This window comes from Benincasa hispida, chromosome 3, assembly GCF_009727055.1.
Source record: "Benincasa hispida cultivar B227 chromosome 3, ASM972705v1, whole genome shotgun sequence".
Taxonomy (NCBI): domain Eukaryota; kingdom Viridiplantae; phylum Streptophyta; class Magnoliopsida; order Cucurbitales; family Cucurbitaceae; genus Benincasa; species Benincasa hispida.
In genome coordinates, this window is record NC_052351.1 from 8,601,075 (window position 1) to 8,621,781 (window position 20,707).

General features: G+C 33.0%; 2 protein-coding genes across 2 annotated transcripts; one reads left to right on the plus strand and one right to left on the minus strand.

Moving 5' to 3' along the window:
- Positions 1-5,879: 5,879 nt before the first annotated feature.
- Positions 5,880-9,964, plus strand: LOC120073267. Its single transcript, XM_039026005.1, has 3 exons — positions 5,880-7,944; positions 8,105-8,195; positions 9,531-9,964. The coding sequence occupies exons 1-3, from the start codon at positions 6,016-6,018 to the stop codon at positions 9,719-9,721; spliced, it is 2,211 nt and encodes a 736-aa protein (XP_038881933.1). The 5' UTR covers positions 5,880-6,015; the 3' UTR covers positions 9,722-9,964.
- Positions 9,965-10,095: 131 nt separating this feature from the next.
- LOC120073268 (CBS domain-containing protein CBSX5-like) lies at positions 10,096-12,212 on the minus strand. The gene is made up of 2 exons (XM_039026006.1): positions 11,759-12,212; positions 10,096-11,166 (listed from the first exon to the last, which is right to left on the minus strand). The coding sequence occupies exons 1-2, from the start codon at positions 12,091-12,093 to the stop codon at positions 10,323-10,325; spliced, it is 1,179 nt and encodes a 392-aa protein (XP_038881934.1). The 5' UTR covers positions 12,094-12,212; the 3' UTR covers positions 10,096-10,322.
- Positions 12,213-20,707: the final 8,495 nt, after the last annotated feature.

The following is a 20,707-nucleotide window of genomic DNA, read 5'->3' on the forward strand; positions in this document are numbered from 1 at the left end:
TACAAGCTTATAATTAACAACACATATATCTAGAAGTAGTATCACATAAAGTGTGCATAAGCATAACACAACATCCACATTCCATTTCCATCTTTACGTCATCAAGTTTATGGCAACATGAGCTTGTATGATTCATATTCATCATTGTCCATATGCTTTAAAGACACGCGATCAATTTCACGTCACCAAGCAAAAGATTACATTTTGCATTACATTCCTTAAGTTCCTACTAATCCTCCAATGAAAAATTGGTTTGTGATCTAGTCACTGAACCAGATCCCTCTCAGCTCAGTGAGAAGGTGGGGCCCCTTGTTCAAGATTTGGATTTAGTACTTAAGAGAACAACCTTTCTCTTATCCCTAAAACGGATAGGCGTGAATTCCATCTTACACCCTATGTCCCCAGCTATCTACCCGGTCTTACCTCTGAAATAGGAAGCTTATTGAGCCAGCGCTGTTGAGCCAACCCTCACCTATGCAAATCTAAGGATGATCCTGAATAAACAAGAGTTCATAGTTAGCTCAGGATTAAGATAGAATTACCTAGATCATCTAAGTGAAATAGTCAGTCTTATACAGTAAACAACGTTATAAAGTAAGAGTGACTTATTTCTTGGTCCGATCTTATGCAAACTCATTCCATAGAATGCCCTCACTCTTCATGTCAATACATGAACGAATTTAGATCATTTCATTTGTAGTATCTTTACAACAAGTAGGCCGCATCCAATAGAGTTACCAGAATAAGGTACCCAACCTTAATCATGTACTATAGATCATTTTAGCTATTTACTCAAACTTGATCCATCTCTATGTCTCTACATAAAGTTCAAGTATTCATATAATAGCTATGGATCTTAGTTTATTGGATTTAGACTTTTACATATGCAATTTATAGAACCAAGAATAAGTTTATTGATTATAGAATATGTTTATCTTTTACAAACTACGAGTTTTAGGACATAAAACCCAACAGTTCGTTCAGTGATTTATAAATATTATTTGTATAGCAAAGGTTTGTGAGCGACACCAAAATTCCTGTTGTCAGCCTTGTGTCGAGTATCATATACCGTGCGATCGTCTACTCCTCGAGCGCCTATGCGATCATGCACCAAACAACAACACATCGTGTAGACAACTCTACACGATCACGTAGCATTAGCTATGCGGTCATTTCAGAGATGCTACACGATCGTGCAGAAAACTCTACACCAACGCATAGCAAAATCTAAACAATTGTTTAGCTCTAGCTACACGATGCGACCAACGTTTCGTCTTCTCCATTAAAACGCACTATGACCTTCACTTCTAAAGCTTCACTAACGACTCAAAATTTAAAACGAATACATACTCGATTGCAAGATTAATGCCCAAAAACGTAGAGGCCCTATAAATTAACTTTTGTAATTTAATAGAAAGCCAAAACAGAGTTACTACCCCATAAACATCCATCAACACCCATCCACATACATTTAACAGTTAAATGCAATGCAGAAACAAAAAACCACCAAAATTGTAAATAATTTCAATACAAAAATGAAATTTGGAATCAGAACTACAAAAAGGGTTCAAGTGATTATACCTTTGAAGAACACATTCTTCTCATACAACCCTCGAACTGTCACGAACTCCTTGAACAACAACAAAACTCAAACACAACAACCTTGAAGACTTTCTTCAAGAAAACTCGAACTAAAAGGTTGAAGACACTACCACTTGGAGTCCTCAATATCTTAGGGTGAGAACCCAGGATGGTTGAGCTCTGTCTATTTTGGTTGAGGGAGTTTGAGAGTTTGGAGGAAGAAGACGATTGAGGAAGAAGCACTATCGTATGACAAAGTTCTTCAATTGTTTTAGTGTATCATTATATGCTCTGTGTGAAAATTCGTGTAGTTCTCTAATAGAAAAAAATATTATTTTATTTATCCTATTTGCTACAAAAACCACTTAACTACCCACTAAGGTGGTTAAAGAGGAAGAAAGGGATTATTATTCAAAATAATAAATAATATAAATAAATATGGTAACCAATTTATCATATTATATTAATAATCTATAGTTTTAATATTGCATCATAATACAATATAAACTATAGTTCTTTTGCTCTATTTTATGACATTTAATAAAATCATATTTATATTAAATTTAACAACTATGCATCTCATTCATAAAAAATATATTTAAATACATTCAAATATTTATTCCTCCAATTAAATAATAATTTATCAAATACATTATGTCAATTATATCATATATAATTAAATTCTCTCTTATTAATTTGAACAATTCAAATTAACCCAAAAACTGATTCTCAACTAAATCCTTTTGAGCTACCAAGGGGACCTTATGAACCTGTAGTTTGAAGCTTCAATGGTATGTGAATAATTAATTAAACTCTTTAATTACATTATCCACCATCCATTAACTATCGGGCACTCCACTAAAGACCGACAACTGCACTCTTCACACTACAGATATATTTCTGTATCTATTGGATATGACCGATCAACAGTACGATGACCATTCACAAATTGCTCGTAAGTACAGTTGGGTCAAATTACCGTTTTGCCCTTGTAGTTATATCTAACTTCTTAAGTACCACTGATCCCTCTAATGAACAATAGATTATAGTCCTACTATGACTAAACCCCTCTCGAGCTAGGAGAGGGTGTGACGCCACATTGTTCAAAACCCGGAATCAACTCTTAAGGGAGCAGTTTATCTACTTACCTCTACTTTGGGGAAGGAGTGAATTTCATCTTGTGTAGCTGAGTTCCCAGCTCCCCAATCAGACGAATCCCCAAAATGGTAGGCATGTTGAGTCGGAGATCTGACCACTGTCACCCATACAAATCAAAAGATCGCCCTTATAGGCAGGAGTTTACAACCCACTCAAGATTAAGGTCATGTTACCTATGGTTATCTTGGTGAAATGAAAGTCTCTATTATGAACGGTGTTATATAATGAGACTAAGCATTTCGTGGTTTGGTCTTATACAAACTCCTTTGCATAGAATATCCCTGCTCGCATGTCTAATACATGAATGATCAGGATCAGATCATTTGTAGCACTTTACAACATTTGTAACATCTACAGAGCGGGCCATACTCGTAGTGTCATCAAGATAAAGTACCTAGCCTTATCCATATACTACAGACCATCTAGGTTATCACTTAAACATGATCCACCTGTATGTCTCCACATACATGTTTAAGTTATGACGATAACCTTAGATGTTAGTTTATTGGTTTTTGGTTAATGCAACTAAAATATCACATATTTTATAGACAAAGTGAATAAAAATATCATATATTATGAATCACATACAAGTTTGTTCATACAAGGTTTACAAACTATAGGACCCTATGAGATTTAGGGCATCAATCCCAACATCGTAGTACTCTACGATTATGATTTCATACAATTAGACATTGTATAGGGTATTATTATTTATGTGATGTTGGGTACCCAAATGCAGAGGGCTTCTTGGCACCATATAGAAGAAATGATATCATTTTTCGTAGTGGCGTGGAGGATGGAATGCACCAACAACTGCAAAAGAATTTTTTAATATGAAACAATCTTCTGCGAGGAATATAATCGAGAGGGCATTTGGGCTGTTTAAAAGGAGATGGGCAACACTCCGCGGAAAATCAAACTACCCCGTGCAAGTCCAAACTCGGACGATCACGACGTATTTCCTTCTTCATAATCTTATTAATAAGAAGATGAATACTGGGGAAATGCTCGAGGATCTAGATGAGGTGGACTCACATTTTGCTATCATTGGTAGGGACAAGATCAATTATATTGAGAGTTTATATAAATGGACACAATGGAGAGATGAACTGGCGTATAATATGTTTTCTGACTGGGAGTTACATAACAATCAGTAGCTTCATGTTTAGTTTGTGGCTTTTACAATGTATTTTTTTAATTTCATGTATGCGATTTTGGAAATCAATTTCCAAATTTCTTAATATAATTAGATTTACTACCTTATACATTGTACATAACACATCACATGACAATTTATTTCTTTACTACTTAAATTGTACTATAGTGTACATGTAGCAGGATGACAAGTTCTTCTAGAGCTCCAAAACACACTTGGACAAGGGAGGAAGAATCGAAGCTGATGGAATGTTTGGTAACTTTGGTTGAATCTGGTGGATGAAGATCAGACAACAGGACCTTTCGTCCTGGGTACTTGGCACAGTTATAGCGTATGATGGCTGATAAGATACCTGGTTGTATAATACAAGGGATCCCCATCATAGATTGTAGGGTAATGAGCCTTAAAAGAACGTACCAAGCTATAGCAGAAATGCGAGGACTGGCGTGCAGCGGGTTCGGTTGGAATGAAGAATTCCAATACATCACTACGGAGAAAAAGACGTTCGATGGTTGGGTGAAGATAAAATTTCATAAATATTTTTTTTCTAGTCATCGTCACCCGTTGTATTGATCAACCATACTTTTCATGTAGAGCCATCCTCCAACAAAAGAGCTCCTGATCAAGTCATTCCCATATTTTGATGACTTAGCCTACGTCTTCGACAAGGACTAGGCAACTAGAGAAGGGGCAGAGACACCTGGTGACATGACCTCAAATGTGCCAGGGCGTATGGATGAAGGTGCTCCTACTAGCGATTCACAAGAACATGACCTGTCACAGGACAGGTTTGATGGAATCCCAACTAGTTTTAGTTTCGAACGAGGCAATTCATCAAGGGGTAGTAAAAGAAAGTGTTATGGATATCAGTTTGAGTTGGTTGAGGTTTTTAAGAATGCAATGGACTTTGCAAATGACCAACTGAAGTCCATTGTTGAATGGCCGAAAAAGCAGCGTGCAACAGAGGTTGAGCTACGTGCCAAGGTTGTGAATGAACTTAACGATATTCTAGAATTGCAAAGCCTACAGAAGGTGAAGCTTATGAATATCATATTCCACAATGTGCATAATACAGATAGTTTTTTGTCTGTTCCTGTGGATATGAAATTAGAGTATTGCGAGCTTCTTCTTCTAGATAACGCCTGACCAACTATTTTCATCACCTGCTTTTCCATGTTTAATTTGGACATATCTAAATTATGGCCTCTACTTTAATATTTTTATGTTTCACTCCAAACTATTTCATGGACATGAATGTGATTTGATTTTCTTTTTTTGCTGCTTGTGAAATTTCTCTATCTCTACATACATTAATGTGTTAGGCTATAATTAATATCCTTTGAAGAGAATGAAATTGTATTTGTTACATGCTCACGAAGTTTGATACGTCAAACAAGGTTAAAATTGGTGGAATGAGGACAATGCAACGTTCAATACATTATACAAATTGGTGGAACAAACAATTTTATTTAAGTTCATAAAAATATGATATTTCATTTAATTTTTTTCATTTGATATACGGAAAAGTAGAATAAATTGTGATATATACTAAGATAACATGCATTTAATTTACATATTATTATAACCGGCTATTATAATAATCTACACCCTTAACATAGATTATTATAACCTATACTATAATAACCTACACCCAAAAACAGACCATTATAATCTACAAATTATAATAAATACTTACTATTATAACCCACTCGGTGTCCCCTTTATTCTTATTATAGTTGAACTGCACAATTTTATTTACTTATTTTTTTGAGATAAAAATGTGAAACAGTTAACAAAAAGAGAAAATAACAGGGTATTGAAGAAGATGGGAGAAAAAAAAAATAGACAAATAAGATGATATTAATTATTTTTATCTAAAACTAATGATAAATTATTTTTTAAATCATTTTGAAAGTTTATGGCATCTTTGAATTTTTTGAAAGTTCAAAAGTTGACACAAATCACAAAGTTTGGGGGTATTTTATTATTATTCCATATGCACATAATAACCCCATTCTGACCGCAGGCTTCTAATCCATCTCTATATGACCGGAACTTGCCGTCTGATAGCGGTGGCGACCGCCGTAGTTGCCGTGTAGTTGGATTTTCTTCCTCTCCAAATGAATTTCCTGCTTTCTAACAGACCCATTTGTTTTTCCTGTCTTCATTCCCAAGCTCCTAATAATCTCTTTCACTCTCCTTTATTTCACCGCGAAAACCCAAATCTCCTAATCTGTTTTCAGAAGAGATGCCTTCCCAAAACCTCCATATTCTGCTCCGCCGGAGATTATAATCTGACGAACTCCGCTAGATACGGTGGCTGGGACGATAATGGACTTGTAAGTGATTCAGATCAGTTCCATAATTTTTTGGTTTCCCTTGGCATCGATCATAAAAGACATTTGTTCACATTTCTCTTCGGGTTCTTATGTGCTCTGGCCATTGCCAGAGTTAAAGTCTCTTCAATTGCTGTTTTCCCAGCTTCTGTTTTTGTTTTTGCTGTTGGATTTTCTATTGGGTTTGTTCGTGGTGGAAGTGTAGATGATCTAAATTTACTTGGGAATAAAAGTCGGGGGAAAGAGGAAATTTCTGGGTTTCACGCTGAGAATTTAAGAAGTTTGGTGGAGTTTTTTGATGGGTTTTCCGTCAAACTTGATAATTTGAAATGTAATATACAGAATGCTATTGATTCTAGGGAAATTACACTTGGTGATTTAGAAAGCTATGTCAAGGTTTTAGAATCGAATGATCTTTCAACTTCCAATTCTAGAAAGATTGTCGAGGCTTTGATTAATAATGGAAGCAACTCCAAAGCTGTTATTCTTGAGAATCATAAACCAAGTAGAAAAGTTAAAGACCTAGGAGACGTGGGGTTTGAGCTTTTGCAATCCTTTGGCAGTTTGCTTGGAGAAAAGTTGGTTGGTTCTAAGCCTAACAAAGTTAAAAACAATGTTAAGCCACAAATGCCACTTAATTCGGTTGGCAGTCAAACTAAAAGGAGTTCGATACCGTCTGAAGTGGGTTCAATAGATACTGCTACTGATTCTAATCCAGCTATAAATTCAAATGCTGTTGAGGAATCGAGGAAAAGGCATGCTATGGAGAAGGATTATTTTACAAGAATTAACATTACTCAAGAAAGAGAGAGAATAAATTCAAAGGGAATGCATGAGAGTTCAAAAAGATTCATTGATGGTGAAGAGTATGGCTACCAGAATAATCGAGTGCAGTACCAGCACAATTACCTTAATATTTCTAACATGGGTCTTAACAACAAACTTGAGAGTTCTCGATTCAGTGATAATTTGATTGATCCTGAGGACTATAGTTTCAAAATGAAACATAGGGAGACTAAAACTTCCTTTGTAGAAGAGCGTGGATTTGAGGAAAATAATGGAGCTTATAGGTCCTCTCATATAACCAATAGTGAAAGAGAACTTTACAGATCCCATTTTAGAGAAGAGGAAGCAAGTAAAAAGGAAAGTTCCCATTTAATTGATCAACCATTTGGAGAAGAGAATGAGGTTGCTTCATCATCATCTTCAATGATATATGACGATGCAATGTTCAATAAATGTCTTATGGAAGCTAATGATCTTCTGAAACAAGCCAAGGATTTGATGAAATATAGACGTGATGAGGAGCATGTAGAGGTCATATTGTGTCAGTCTGCTAGTTTGTTGGCAAAAGCTACTACTATGAAGCCCATGAGTTTGTTGGCAGTTGGCCAGTTGGGAAATACTTATCTTCTTCATGGAGAATTAAAGTTAAGGATTAGTCGCGAGTTAAGAAGACTTCTAGCAGGAAAAGAGCCCGTATCTATTGGGAAATGGTTCGAAATGGTGGAGGGACTAGATGATTCTATTACCAGAAGAGATAAACTAACGTCCATTCTCATTAGTGTGTGTGAAGAGTGTGAAGAACTCCTTGTGATGGCAGGTAGAAGGTATCGAATGGCATTATCCATTGACCGGAATGATGTTCGTGCGCTATATAACTGGGGTCTTGCCCTCTCCTTTCGTGCACAGTTGATTGCAGACGTTGGACCGGTGAGTACCATGTCCTGCACATTGCTAACCTGTATGTTGTTTAGAAAACTTTTCTTTTTGCAATGTTTTGATAGTAGTCATCCGCAAGAAGCCTGTTATTTTTAAGCTATATGATGTTTCTCGCAATATAAAAGGTTCTTTCTGTCATATCAAATTTCAGGAAGCTGCTTTTGATGCTGATAAGGTCTTTTTAGCTGCCATCGATAAGTTTGATGCAATGATGTCAAGAGGCAATGTTTATGCACCCGAAGGTATGTTTTCTAGACTTGCTGCTCAAATCAAATGATAAATTTGATGCAATGATCTAGGAAACTTGCCCCAAGATATTTATTTTAGAAACTGAAATAATTTGAAGCCCTTGGGGTGTGCTTCCTTTGCGGGCACCAAAATCTGAACGCTTGTGAATCCAAAACTCATGTTACTATTAGGTATTAACCTAACGTAAAAAAAAAGAAAAACAATTATTTAGGCCCTATTCGGTAATAATTTGGTTTTTTGTCTTTAGTTTTTTAAAATTAAGCCTATAAATACCCCTTTCACCTCTAAATTTCTTGTTTTGTTATCTATTTTTCACCAATATTTTTAAAAACCAAGTCAAATTTTGAAAACTAAATAAAGTAGTTTTTAAAAATTTGTTTTATTTTTTGAATTTGGCTAAGAATTAAACTCTTTTATTTAAAAAAGATGCAAACTATGGTAAGAAATGAAAAGAAAGTAAGTTTAATTTTAAAAAACCAAATAATTACCAAGTGGAGCTTAGGGCTCTGATTGATAATCATTTTATTTTTTGTTTTTGAAAATTAAGCTTAATAACACTATTCCAAATTATGGGTTTCTTTCTTTTGTTATCTACTTTTTATAAATGTTCTCAAAATCCAAGTCAAAATTTAAAAACTAAAAAATTAGTTCTTAATAATTTACTTTTGTTTTTAGAATTTGGATAAGAAGTCAAATATTTCCTTAAGAAAAATGAATTTTTGTGAGACAATAAATAAATACAATTTTCAAAAAAAAAAAAAAAAAAACCAATTGGTCATCAAACAAGGCCTTAATTTGTTTAATATGGACCATTCATGCCAAACACAAGCATCCAATTCCAATACCAACTTACCAAATACCCCTTCATGACTACTACAGAAGCATTGAATGATAATTGCCATCAATTACTAACTGCTTCTGCATAATGCAGAGTTCTACTGTTGCATAAAGCTGCACTTATTGCGAAAAATTGTTATTAGTAGTAGGAGACCGGCTCGGGGGTGGGTCCTGAAGCTTATAAAACTGAACTTTGCTGATGTTTAGTATCCAATTATAGTCACAATAGGCTGTGGTCAGTATAGAGGTTAGCTACATGAGGGGGTTGGTTTGTTAGGCTGGCCATTGATATTGGGCAGTTCTTTGATAATTTGTTAGTCCAACTAGTAATAAATGGATGAAAGAGTGAGTGAAAGAAGGAATTTAGTTCTGTTATTCTTTCTGATTCCTATTTGCTTAGCATTTTTGAGTTGATTCAATTAGCTGGAATTGTTCAGGACACAGTTTATGAGATGGTTTGTGCATAACTTGACTATCTTTCTGCATTGCAGCTCTGTTCAGATGGGGTATGACATTGCAGCAACGATCTCAGTTAAGGCCTAACAATAGCAAAGAGAAGGCAAAGTTGCTGCTGCAGGCGAAACGACTCTACGAAGACTCACTGAACATGAACTCCGACAATGTTAAAGTAAGAGAAGCCTTAATGTCCTGCATATCTGAGCTCCAGTTCGGGCAGTATTAAGCAATTTTGTGAGAATTTCCATTGGTGGACATAGCTGTTCTTTTATGCTATTAAACCTGTTTTGACCACAGCCTCTTTGCTTTGATACCCATCTGAGAAAAAAATAAAATCCAAACAGAAGATAGTAATAATGAGATGGACTTCCCTTTTTATACGATGATATGATAAAGAAAAATTGGTGTTTATGGAACAAGTTTCTAACGATCTGTAACATAAATAATAAGTAAACATATCTATGATAAAGAGAAATTGGTGTTTATGGAACAAGTTTATAACGATCTGTAACATATATAATAAATAAACATATCAAAGAACGAGTTCTTTCCTGGTGTGCATGTTTAATTTTTCTCCCTTATATCTAGTCTGGAGGCGTATTAAAAAGGAAAAGAAGTTTATTTAATTAGAAAGCTGCAAAAATCTACGGTTATTGAAGTTGCAGAAAGAGATAAGTCTCTACTGGTTACAGATTTACATTATACTTCAAAATAAAGTGAGCAAAATAACGAAATTGAGTTCAAAGCACATCCTATGGTACTAGGTAGACGCTATTAATACAGTTTCAGCTTTAGATTAGGCAAACAAAGCTCTTGCTGATATCCTTTTAACACATTGATTTCAAACGCTCTCGGAAAACCTTCAACATCGATGCAAACGTGATAATGCCAACCAAGTTTCCATCTTCTTCGATCACCCACATATATGGAACACGACGAGCAAGAGCTTGAATCATCACTGCCACCAATGAACTCCGGGGACTGCACACAGCAGCCTCTGAGCTCCTCACTTGCCTGGTTGAACACTTCCATAACTTTCCACTCCTTCCCCAGCTAAAGCCAGAATCATCATCTGAAGAAGATGAGTAAAATGAAGAACATGATGACATTGCTGACTCTTCTTCTACCCACTCCAATAGTGCCCCTAAGTTTCTCTCTTCCAATCTGTCTTTGATCAACTGAACCAAATCCTCTGGCGGGTCACCACAGTCCATATACGCCATTAGTTCACCTGCCGAGAGTGTTACAATCGCAGCCGTTATGGTTTCATGGCAAGAATTCAATGTGAGGGGTGAGATTTCTCCGATCAACTTCCCATCTGAGTCAACAATTGCAACGGAGGATTGGTGGATGATGGCTTGAGAAAGGAGGGGCAGGGCAGAAAGTGCAGGGTCGTCGTAGTGTACAGCAAGGATGTTGGCTGTGTCGACGGCGTTGAGGGAATTAATGGGAGTGATGGAGGTGGGACTGAAAAGCGTAATAGAGTTGAAGAGGTAACGTATTATGTCCTCTTGGGTGAGCCAGCAATATCCATGGTCATTGTAAAGCGGACAGTCGACGGTAGCAGCTTCCTCGAGAACCTTCTCTCTGGATTTTACAGAGGTTCTAGTTTGAATTGGGACAACGAGATTTTGCGCACCTTCAAGGAGGAGATCTATGGCTTCCACCAAACTGAAGATTACAAGAGACCATTATGAATGCATACAAATTTCAAAGGAAATACAGAGGATTATTGATTCAAAAAATGTCACGAACGCATCAAAACAAGACGACCACAAAATTTTCCAACACAATACCAGAAAACCAATAGAAACGGCCGATAATTAGATTCAAGAGTCATAAAGAAACCAAGCCAACAAGAAACGACAGAAAAAATGGAAAATCTAGTTATGACAAAATTGGACGAGAAAGAAATACGGTATGTTACAGATAAAAATTCAATAAACACAGATCATCCTGTTTTTCAGTTATAAACGAGACACACAAAATCAAGATTCGCTTTCTCGTTCTGAGATTTTCAAGATCAGATGTGAATTACTGAGAATCTTAGATAGTGTTATAAACAGGCCGGAATTGAAGCAAAAGTAAATGAACGTTGCACGTTTTCGTCACGACGGAGCAGAGAGAACACAACAATATTCAATTCCAACACTATAGAAACCAAGAACGTTATAAATTTTCCAGGAGAAAGGAAAATGTGAATCAGAACAGAAAATTCAAACACATTCTAGCGAAGAAATTAAAAGAAAACAAAATTACGCACCTAGCATGAGGCTCTAAATGTCTAACGAGAACTGGAACCTGTGGAATGAGAACCGAAACAAAAGATTGAAGCGCGACGGCAGGTTGGGAGAGGTTCTCTTCCTTACATAGGAACAAGATAACATCAAGAACGGAAATCTTGCCGATACATCGGCAGTCGCCGTGGGAGGCGGATTTGGAGAAATGGGGGCAATTCCAGACGCTGATGAAGGTTTCACCGAGCTTGTTGAGTGCAGAGAGAGCGTCGGCGAGTGTGGCGGAAAGAGAAATGGAGCTTAACGCAGGCTTTCCAAGGCATATGTCAGAGAGGTGATGATCCAACAACCTCACTGCCATGCACAAAGAGCAAAGAAAAAACACAGAAGAGGGAGAAAATGAATGGGAAACAGAGGTTGAAGACGCTTCTAGAGAGAGAGAGAGATATGGAGATTTTGAGCTCGTGAGTTACTTCCTAACTTAAATTCCATTATTAATGAATTCCTTTTGCATTGTAGAATCAGATTTTTCTCTCTCTCTTTTTTTTTTAAGTCGAATTTCAGTTTTGAAGTTGTTTTGAACTAATGATTATATTAATTTAAATTTTAAATTTTCATTTATTGTATTATTTTACACTCTCCTTCAAACTTCATCAATTTTGTGTGAATTGTGAAATCTATAATTTCAATAAATTAAAATTTTAAATTCTTATAAGCCATTCAATTTAGACCGAATCATCTAGACTTTAATTCTCGAACATGTTTAGATTTTTTCAAATGTCGGTATTACAAAATAGATGTAAGATAAATGTACGAATGATTATAAGTGAAATTATGACTAATAGGCTAAATGAATTCATTTATAAATTTGTAGGAGTTTAAATGATATAATTATAAGTTTCAAAAAAAAGTTTTCCTAAAACGGAACGTCATGGATGGTGTAAATTGATAAGCTCACAGAAATTTAAAATTTAAGAGTGCATTTAAAATTCATTTTCAAGTATCTTAAAAAAAAGTTATTTTGAAAAAATTGGAATGTTTAGCAATCATTAAAAATAGATTTTGAAGTTTATTTTAGACCCTTTTTATTAAAAGAATTTGAATAAAAATGGGTTCTTTAAAAAAAAAAAAAAAATACTTTTTCTGATGTGAATCCAAACCAGCTAAATTAATACAACTATTAGTTTAGGTTTAAATTGAAATTAATGAATTCTAAGAAACAATAAAAATAAATGTTATAATACCATTTTAGTTCACGTACTTTAAAATTTGTTCAATTTTAGTAAATAAATTTTCGATTGTCCAATTTAATTCCCTCAAAATTAATATTTACTGAAATTGGTTAAATATTAATACTAATTTGGGATGTTTTTAAATATAAAAAAATGAATTAAAATATTTATAAACATAGTAAAATTTTATTGTCTATCTACGATAAATCATGATAAACTATTATCTATGTCTATTTGTATCATGATAGATGTAGTCTATCGTGGTCTATCACAAATAGAGTATGATATTTTGCTATTATTTATTAATATTTTCAGTAATTCTTTTTCATTTAAAATAATTTTCTTACTAATTTCTATGCAAGAAAATAAAATATGTAAGAATATTTTTAAAATTTATAGTAAAAATGTTACCAATAATAATATTTTTTAAAAAATCAATAATAAACTAATTTGGAACTAAATTTAAGATTTATTGAATAAAATTAGATAATTAAAAGCATATGTAGATTAAAATTCAACCCAGTATAAGACTAAAATGGTATTTTAACTTAAAATAAAATAACCGGAGTGGTTTTAATGCACGTAAATTACACGCAGTTGCAAAGCGCGTGAGAAAATAAAGCATTGGTTTGGAACCATACCGTAAGCCCAAAACAACCGCAGCCATAAGTCCAACTTCTATAAACAACTTGGGGGTGTCAATGTCAATTTCGATTGGCTTCACATTATGTGGGTCCCACATGTCAAATTTTGTTATACTATATTGAAAAGGGTACCCATAAATTTTTTTTAACCGTCGTGAATTTGAGGAGACCAATAAAAAATAATATTAAAATAAATATATGAAATAAATAAATAAATATTAAAATAAATTAAACCTAATATATATAAATATATAAAATAAAATAAATAACAAAAGTAAATAAAATAACAAAATATCAATATTTATAGACAATTTGGTAAGTAGGAGGTGGATTACATGGACACTAATGATAAATATTTACAAGACATATGGATAATACTTTGGAAAAATGGGGACATAACACATGGTTAATAAATATTAAACATGAACATCTAATGGGTGTCTATTTCCTATAATATTTATAATACCCCTAGATGCTCAATGAAATAAAAAAAAACATTGGAAAAAAAAATCTTAATGAAGGAAAAAAAGAACATATTCCATATAATCTAATACTCTTAAAAAGAATACAATATATTTACTCTTTCTCATGGAAACATCACTTGAAATCTTCAAGTTCCCGCATTCAAATGTTGTACACCAATTTTTCAAAGGTTGTGGTAAGTCATGACTTTGTAAATCTGCCAGGCTATCCTTTGAACAAATTTGTCATATAGTGATGTCACTATTTTCTTCAAGATCATGAGTGTAGAAAAGCTTTGGTGAAATATGCTTTGTTTTATCTTTTTTAATATATTCTTCTTTGATTTGGGATATGCATGATGTGTTGTCTTCGTATAATATCGTTGAAAGATTTTTTACTAGAAGGCGAACCACATGTTCCACGAATGTGCTGAGTCATTGATCTTAGTCATACACATTCTCGACTAGCCTCGTGAATTGCAAGAATTTCAACATGATTTGAGGAAGTGGTTGTTATGGTCTATTTCACCGATCGCCATGATATAACAGTTCCTCCACATGTGAATAGACAACCTGTTTGAGATCTAGTTTTGTGTGGATCAGATAAATATCCAGAATCTGCATAACCAACCAGATCAAAATTTGATTTATTTGAATAAAACAAACCCATATCAATCGTTTATCAGAGATAACGGAGTATATGCTTAATTCCGTTCCAATGTCTTTTAGTTGGAGAAGAACTATATCTTGCTAATAAATTTACTGAAAATGCAATATCTGGTCTTGTATTATTAGCAAGATACATAAGTACATCAATTGCAATAAGATATGATATTTTAGGACCAAGAAGTTCTTCATTATCATCTCGATGTCAAAATATATCTTTCCTCAGATCTAATGAATGAACTTCCATTGGAACGTTCAATGGATGTGCTATGTCCATGTAAAATATTTTCAAAACTTTTCCTATATAATTTGACTGATGAACAAATATCTCATCTACTAAATGCTCAATTTGCAAGCCAAGGAAAAATTTTGTTTTTCCGAGATCTTTCATCTCAAATTCTTTCTTAAGATATTCTACTGCATTTGAAAGCTTTTCAGGAGTTCCAATTATATTTAAGTCGTCAACATATACTATTATAATAACAAATCCTGACTGTGATTTCTTTATAAAAATACATGGACATTTGTTTTGATATCCTTCTTTCAACAAATATTTACTCAGGTGATTGTACCATATTCGTCTTGATTGTTTCAATCCATATATCGATCTTTATAACTTTATTGAATACAATTCCTAAAAATTTGATTTATATGTTTCAAGTATCTTAAATCTTTTTGGACTTCTTATATAAATATTATTATCAAGAGATCCATATAAATAAGTCGTGACCACATCCATAAGATGCATGTCTAGACTTTCATACGCAGTCAGACCAATTAAATATCTTAATGTAATTGCATCCAACACCGGAGAATCATTTCCTCATATCAATACTAGGTCTTTGTGAAAAACCTTGTGCAACTAGTCTTGCTTTATATCTTGTGACCACATTATTTTCATTTCTTTTTTTCACAAATACCCATTTGTATCCCACAGGTTTGACATCTTTCGATGTTCAGACTATTGGTCCAAAAACTTAATGTTTTGAAAGTGAGTTTAATTTTATTCCAATTGCTTCTTTCCACTAAAGCCAATCTTTTCTATGCCAACATTCTTCAACAGATTTTGATTCATGACACTCATTTTCAGATATAATATCAAGAATAACATTATATGCATAAATGTTGTCAATAACTATATGAGTTCGATTCCATCTTTTTTCTAACATGACATAGTTTATTGAAATCTTATTATTATCTTTAGGTATTTAACCTTCCTCACAAGTCATGTAAAGTAATTGTTCATGGGTATTTATATCCTCAACCAAGTCTTGTTGACTATTAATTATTTTTCTTTTCTGAGAATTTTTATCTTTGGAACCTACTGGTCTACTATACTTCTGGCGTGTTCCAGACTCATTAGCGACAACTTGCTGTATTAGGATATCAAATTTTGATGGAACACTTGCAGCTGGTATATGTGATTTCGTTACTTTCTTTACATCTATAAATGCAACTGGTAATTGATTTGCTATATTTTACAAATGAATTATCTTATAAATTTCAAGTTCACATAATGTAGTTTCTTTTTCCAACTTCTTAATTCTTCCCCCTAATGTTGGAAAAACTATCTCATTAAAATGACAATCAGCAAAGCGTGCAGTAAATACAATACCCGTCAGGGGTTCAAGATATTTGATAATTGATGGAGAATTGTATCTAATATATATTCCTAACCTCCTTTGAGGATCCATCTTAGTATATTGTGGTGGAACAATTGGAACATATATTGCACATAAAAAAATTCTTAGATGAGAAATATTTGACTCGTGGCCATAAACTAATTATAATGGCAAGTACTTATGATAAGCTATTGACCTAATGCGTACAAGTGACGTTGCATGCAAAATAACATGTCCTCTTATAGATGTAGGAAACTTAGTTCTCATAATCAATGGTTTAACAATTAACTGTAAAAGTTTTATGAATGATTATGCTAAACCATTTTGTATATGAACATGAGCTATCAGATGTCCAACACTTATCCCAATTGACATACAATAGTTATCAAAAGCTCGGGATGTAAATTCACCAGCATTATCAAGACGAGTGGTCTTAATTGTATAATCAGGAAATTGTGCTCTTAATTTAATTATTTGACTAAGTAATCTTGCAATTGCAAGATTTCGACTTGATAATAAGCACACATCATCTGCTGGATACGTCTATTAATACCATAAAATATTTAAATAGTACACTTGGTAGGTTACTAGGTCCACACATATATCACCATGAATTCGTTCTAAAAATACAGGTGATTCAATTCCCACTTTAGCTAGTAGTGGTCTAATTATCAATTTTCCTTGAGAGCAAGTATCACATGATAATTCATTAGATTGAAAAATCTTTCGGCTCTTCAATGGATGTCCATTTGAATTCTCAATAATTCTTCTCATCATTATAGATTCTGGATGACCCAATCGGTCATGCCAAATTGTAAATATGTCTGGACTCATGAACTTCAGGTTCATCTTTGCATATATTTCAATTATTCGTATATGAGTATAATATAATCTAGAAGATAAAGCAAGAAACTCTTCTAATATATGTTTTTCATTTGAGAAAATAGATATTCCACATTATTCTTACTATCAGTCTCAATATGATAACCATTGCAATGCATATCTTTAAAACTAAGTAGATTTCTCTTTAATTGACTAGAGAACAATGCATTATCAACTGTAAATTTTATTCCTCTAAGAAAAATAATATTTTCTTTTGTAAAGCCTTTCATCAGGTTTGCAGAACCTAATATTGTATTGACTTTTGCTTCTAGAATTGTCAGTTTGGAAAAATATTTTCTATTTGTAAGTATTCTATGTGTAGTTGCACTGCCTGCCAGACATAGATATTCTTTACTTATTTTTGAGTCACCCAACATATGAAAATGATTTAGTTTTCTTTATTAAAAGAAAATAAATACAATAAGAAAATCAACATTTGAAATATACAAAGGTTAACATTTACTAAGAGAAGAAAAACAACATGAAGATGGAAAAAAAAATAACTAAATCTAGATATTTTCAAAGTCAAATGGAACATTTGATGTTCCATTAATTCTGCCAATTTTCTTTTCAGGAGATTCAAAGAAGTCTGTCACATCCAAATTTTTCATATGAGATGGGTCAAATATGTCACTATCCCGGTATGTAAAATTTGCTTCCACATTTTCCTCTTTTTCCTTCAGGGATGCTTGATAGAGATCAACCAGGTGTTTTGACGTATGACAGGTACTTGATCAATGCTTAGTCATTCTGCATCAGAAGCATTTATTTTCAACACTTTTTGAACTCTTAACTTCTTCTGCCATGGTCACGACCTCGACCACGACCACGACCACGACCTCAACCACATTATTATTAAAATTCACAACATTCACTTTAGGGAATGGTATCTTTCCAGTTGATCGAGATTCATGATTTTTCATCAATAACTCATTATTTTGTTTGGTCACGAGAAGATATGAAATTAATTCAGAATACTGTTTAAAACCTTTATCTTGATATTACTACTGTAGAAGTAGATTCGAGACATGAAATTTAGAAAATGTCTTCTCTAACATATCAGCATCAATAATTTTCTCTCTGCATAATAACAATTTCAAACTAATTTTAAATAATACAGAGTTGTAATCACTTACTGATTGAAATCCTGTAGCCTTAAGTGCATTCACGCATAACGAGCTTTAGGAAGAATAACTGTCTTTTGATGATCATACCTCTCTTTCAAATTTTTCACAAGATATGGAGATCTTTTATTGTCAGATATTCCATTTTCAATCCCTTGTGGAGATGATGACGAAGAAAAATCATAGCATTTGCTTTGTCTTGACTGGTTGTTGTATTTCCTTCTTTAATAGTCTCTCCAAGATTCATAACATCCAGGTGGATTTCGGCATCAAGCACCCATGAAAAATAATTATTGCCGTTAATATCAAGGCTGACAAATTCTAATTTTGTGAGATTTGTCATGGCAACACTATCATAAAATATTGTATTTATGTTAGAAATTTAATAACTATTAAATATGAAAAATAACATTAAATTTATTAATTATAACAAAGAGGAAAAAATCGACCTACCTTTAGCGGACAAAACGATGGAGTCGTGCTGATAACGTTTTGTGAATTTGAGGAGCACAATGAGAACATGGATGCCAATAAATTATAATATTAAAATAAATAAATATGAGATAAATATATGAGATAAATAGATATTAAAATAAATTAAACATAATATATAAAAAAAATATAATAAAATAAATAATAAAAATAAATACAATAACAAATTATGGATTTCTCCACTTTCTCCAAACTTTTTGGAATTTGTCCAATGTGTGTCTTTCAAAACCCACTAAATGCCATTATTTACAATTTGGCAAGCAGAAGGTGGATTACATGAACACTAATAATGAGTATTTACAAGAACAACACTTTGGAAAAATGGAGACATGACACATGGTCAATGGACACTAAGCATGAGCATCTAATGAGCATCTATTTTCTATAATATTTATAATAATAACTCATAACTTTTTACTTTTTATTTTTGTAACTTGTATAACTCAAATACACGTGGACATCTAAGCATTGACTTTAATTATAATTAGGATGGTTTAATTCTTATTTTAGTCCTTGCACTTTTTAAAAATGTTTATTCTAGTTCTTGTTGGTAAGATTTTGTTAACTATAAATCTATCTAAGGATGAAATTGCATTTATCATGGATTGAGTAAGATGAAGGTGAAGTAAAATGTCATTAACTAACACGTCAAAATAATGAACAATCAAAATCTTGAACTCAAAATAACTTTTGATCTCTATAAAAAATGGCTCTACCACCTAATTCAAAATTGAAACCTTAAATTTTTTTAACGTTACCTAACTTATTTGCCAACCTAGCCCTCCAAAATACAAGTCATCTCACCATTCTAGTTAAGAGTTAACATAATCTTTACCGCAGATACTAAAATAAACACTTTTTAAAAGTTCATAAACTAAAACGAATATTTTTAAAACTTCAGTGATTAAAACAAATATTTTTAAAAGTTTATAGACCACAGTAGAATAAAATTTAAAGTTTAGGGACTAAAATAAGATTTAAACCTAATTAGTATTTATATCTCCGATTCTCTAAGCATAGGCAATATCTATCATCTTTCACCTATTTTATTTTTTTTAAATCGAAGAATTAATTTATTTTAATTTCTTATCTTTTCTTATTTTTCTACTTTTATCCATTTGTTTAGGAAGACTGACGTAATGTGTGTTTGGGGAAAAGTTTTAGAGTTAATATTATTTTGATAACTTTGAGTTGATTTTAAAATGGAGAAAGATAAAATTATTTTATTTCCTCTTAATAAATATTTGATATACAATTAGTTGTCTTTGAGTACAAGAGTAAGAATATGAATATATTGTTAGCATAAATTCTTTATATCTATATTGAATAGATAAACCCTAAGATCATTCATGTCAAATTGTCAAGAATAACATACCAAATTCCATTGCAAAATTGATGATAGCTTTAAGATGATGATGGATGACTATGGTTTTCTTCAACCAAAACTCCGAGTGCCCTTAGTGGGATCTCTCTTTAGATGGGATTCAAGAAAAACTGAGTGCTTATTGTTTTGGTATATTGGAGACCATAGTCTAAAGTCTCTTTATATACTAGTTCAATTAGGGTTTCCATTAAACCCTAATTAACTAGGAATGAGCTTTTATCCATTAAGTCCATACTCAATTAGGAATCTAGGGCCTATGTACCTAATATAATTAAATCACATAAACCTTAAGCGCGCATAAACAGGTTATTTCAATAATAGAATTCTCCTTTAGTTCAATCTGGTCCACCTCCTGTATTAGCACGGAATCAAGGCGGCTTTCGTCACTACCCTTGTAACTAAACCTTCCTTGATCACTAATTCCAATACATTCAGTGACATAGATCAAGAATGGATGGATAGCATGGA

Bases quoted from the DNA above. Each gene is read 5' to 3' on its own strand.
- LOC120073267 (XM_039026005.1), top strand. From the start codon at position 6,016: ATGAATTTCCTGCTTTCTAACAGACCCATTTGTTTTTCCTGTCTTCAT. The intron at 7,945-8,104 runs GTGAGTACCATG...ATCAAATTTCAG, and splicing joins TGATTGCAGACGTTGGACCG to GAAGCTGCTTTTGATGCTGA. The intron at 8,196-9,530 runs GTATGTTTTCTA...TCTGCATTGCAG, and splicing joins CAATGTTTATGCACCCGAAG to CTCTGTTCAGATGGGGTATG.
- LOC120073268 (XM_039026006.1), bottom strand. From the start codon at position 12,093: ATGGCAGTGAGGTTGTTGGATCATCACCTCTCTGACATATGCCTTGGA. The intron at 11,167-11,758 runs GTGCGTAATTTT...TGTAATCTTCAG, and splicing joins CATTTAGAGCCTCATGCTAG to TTTGGTGGAAGCCATAGATC.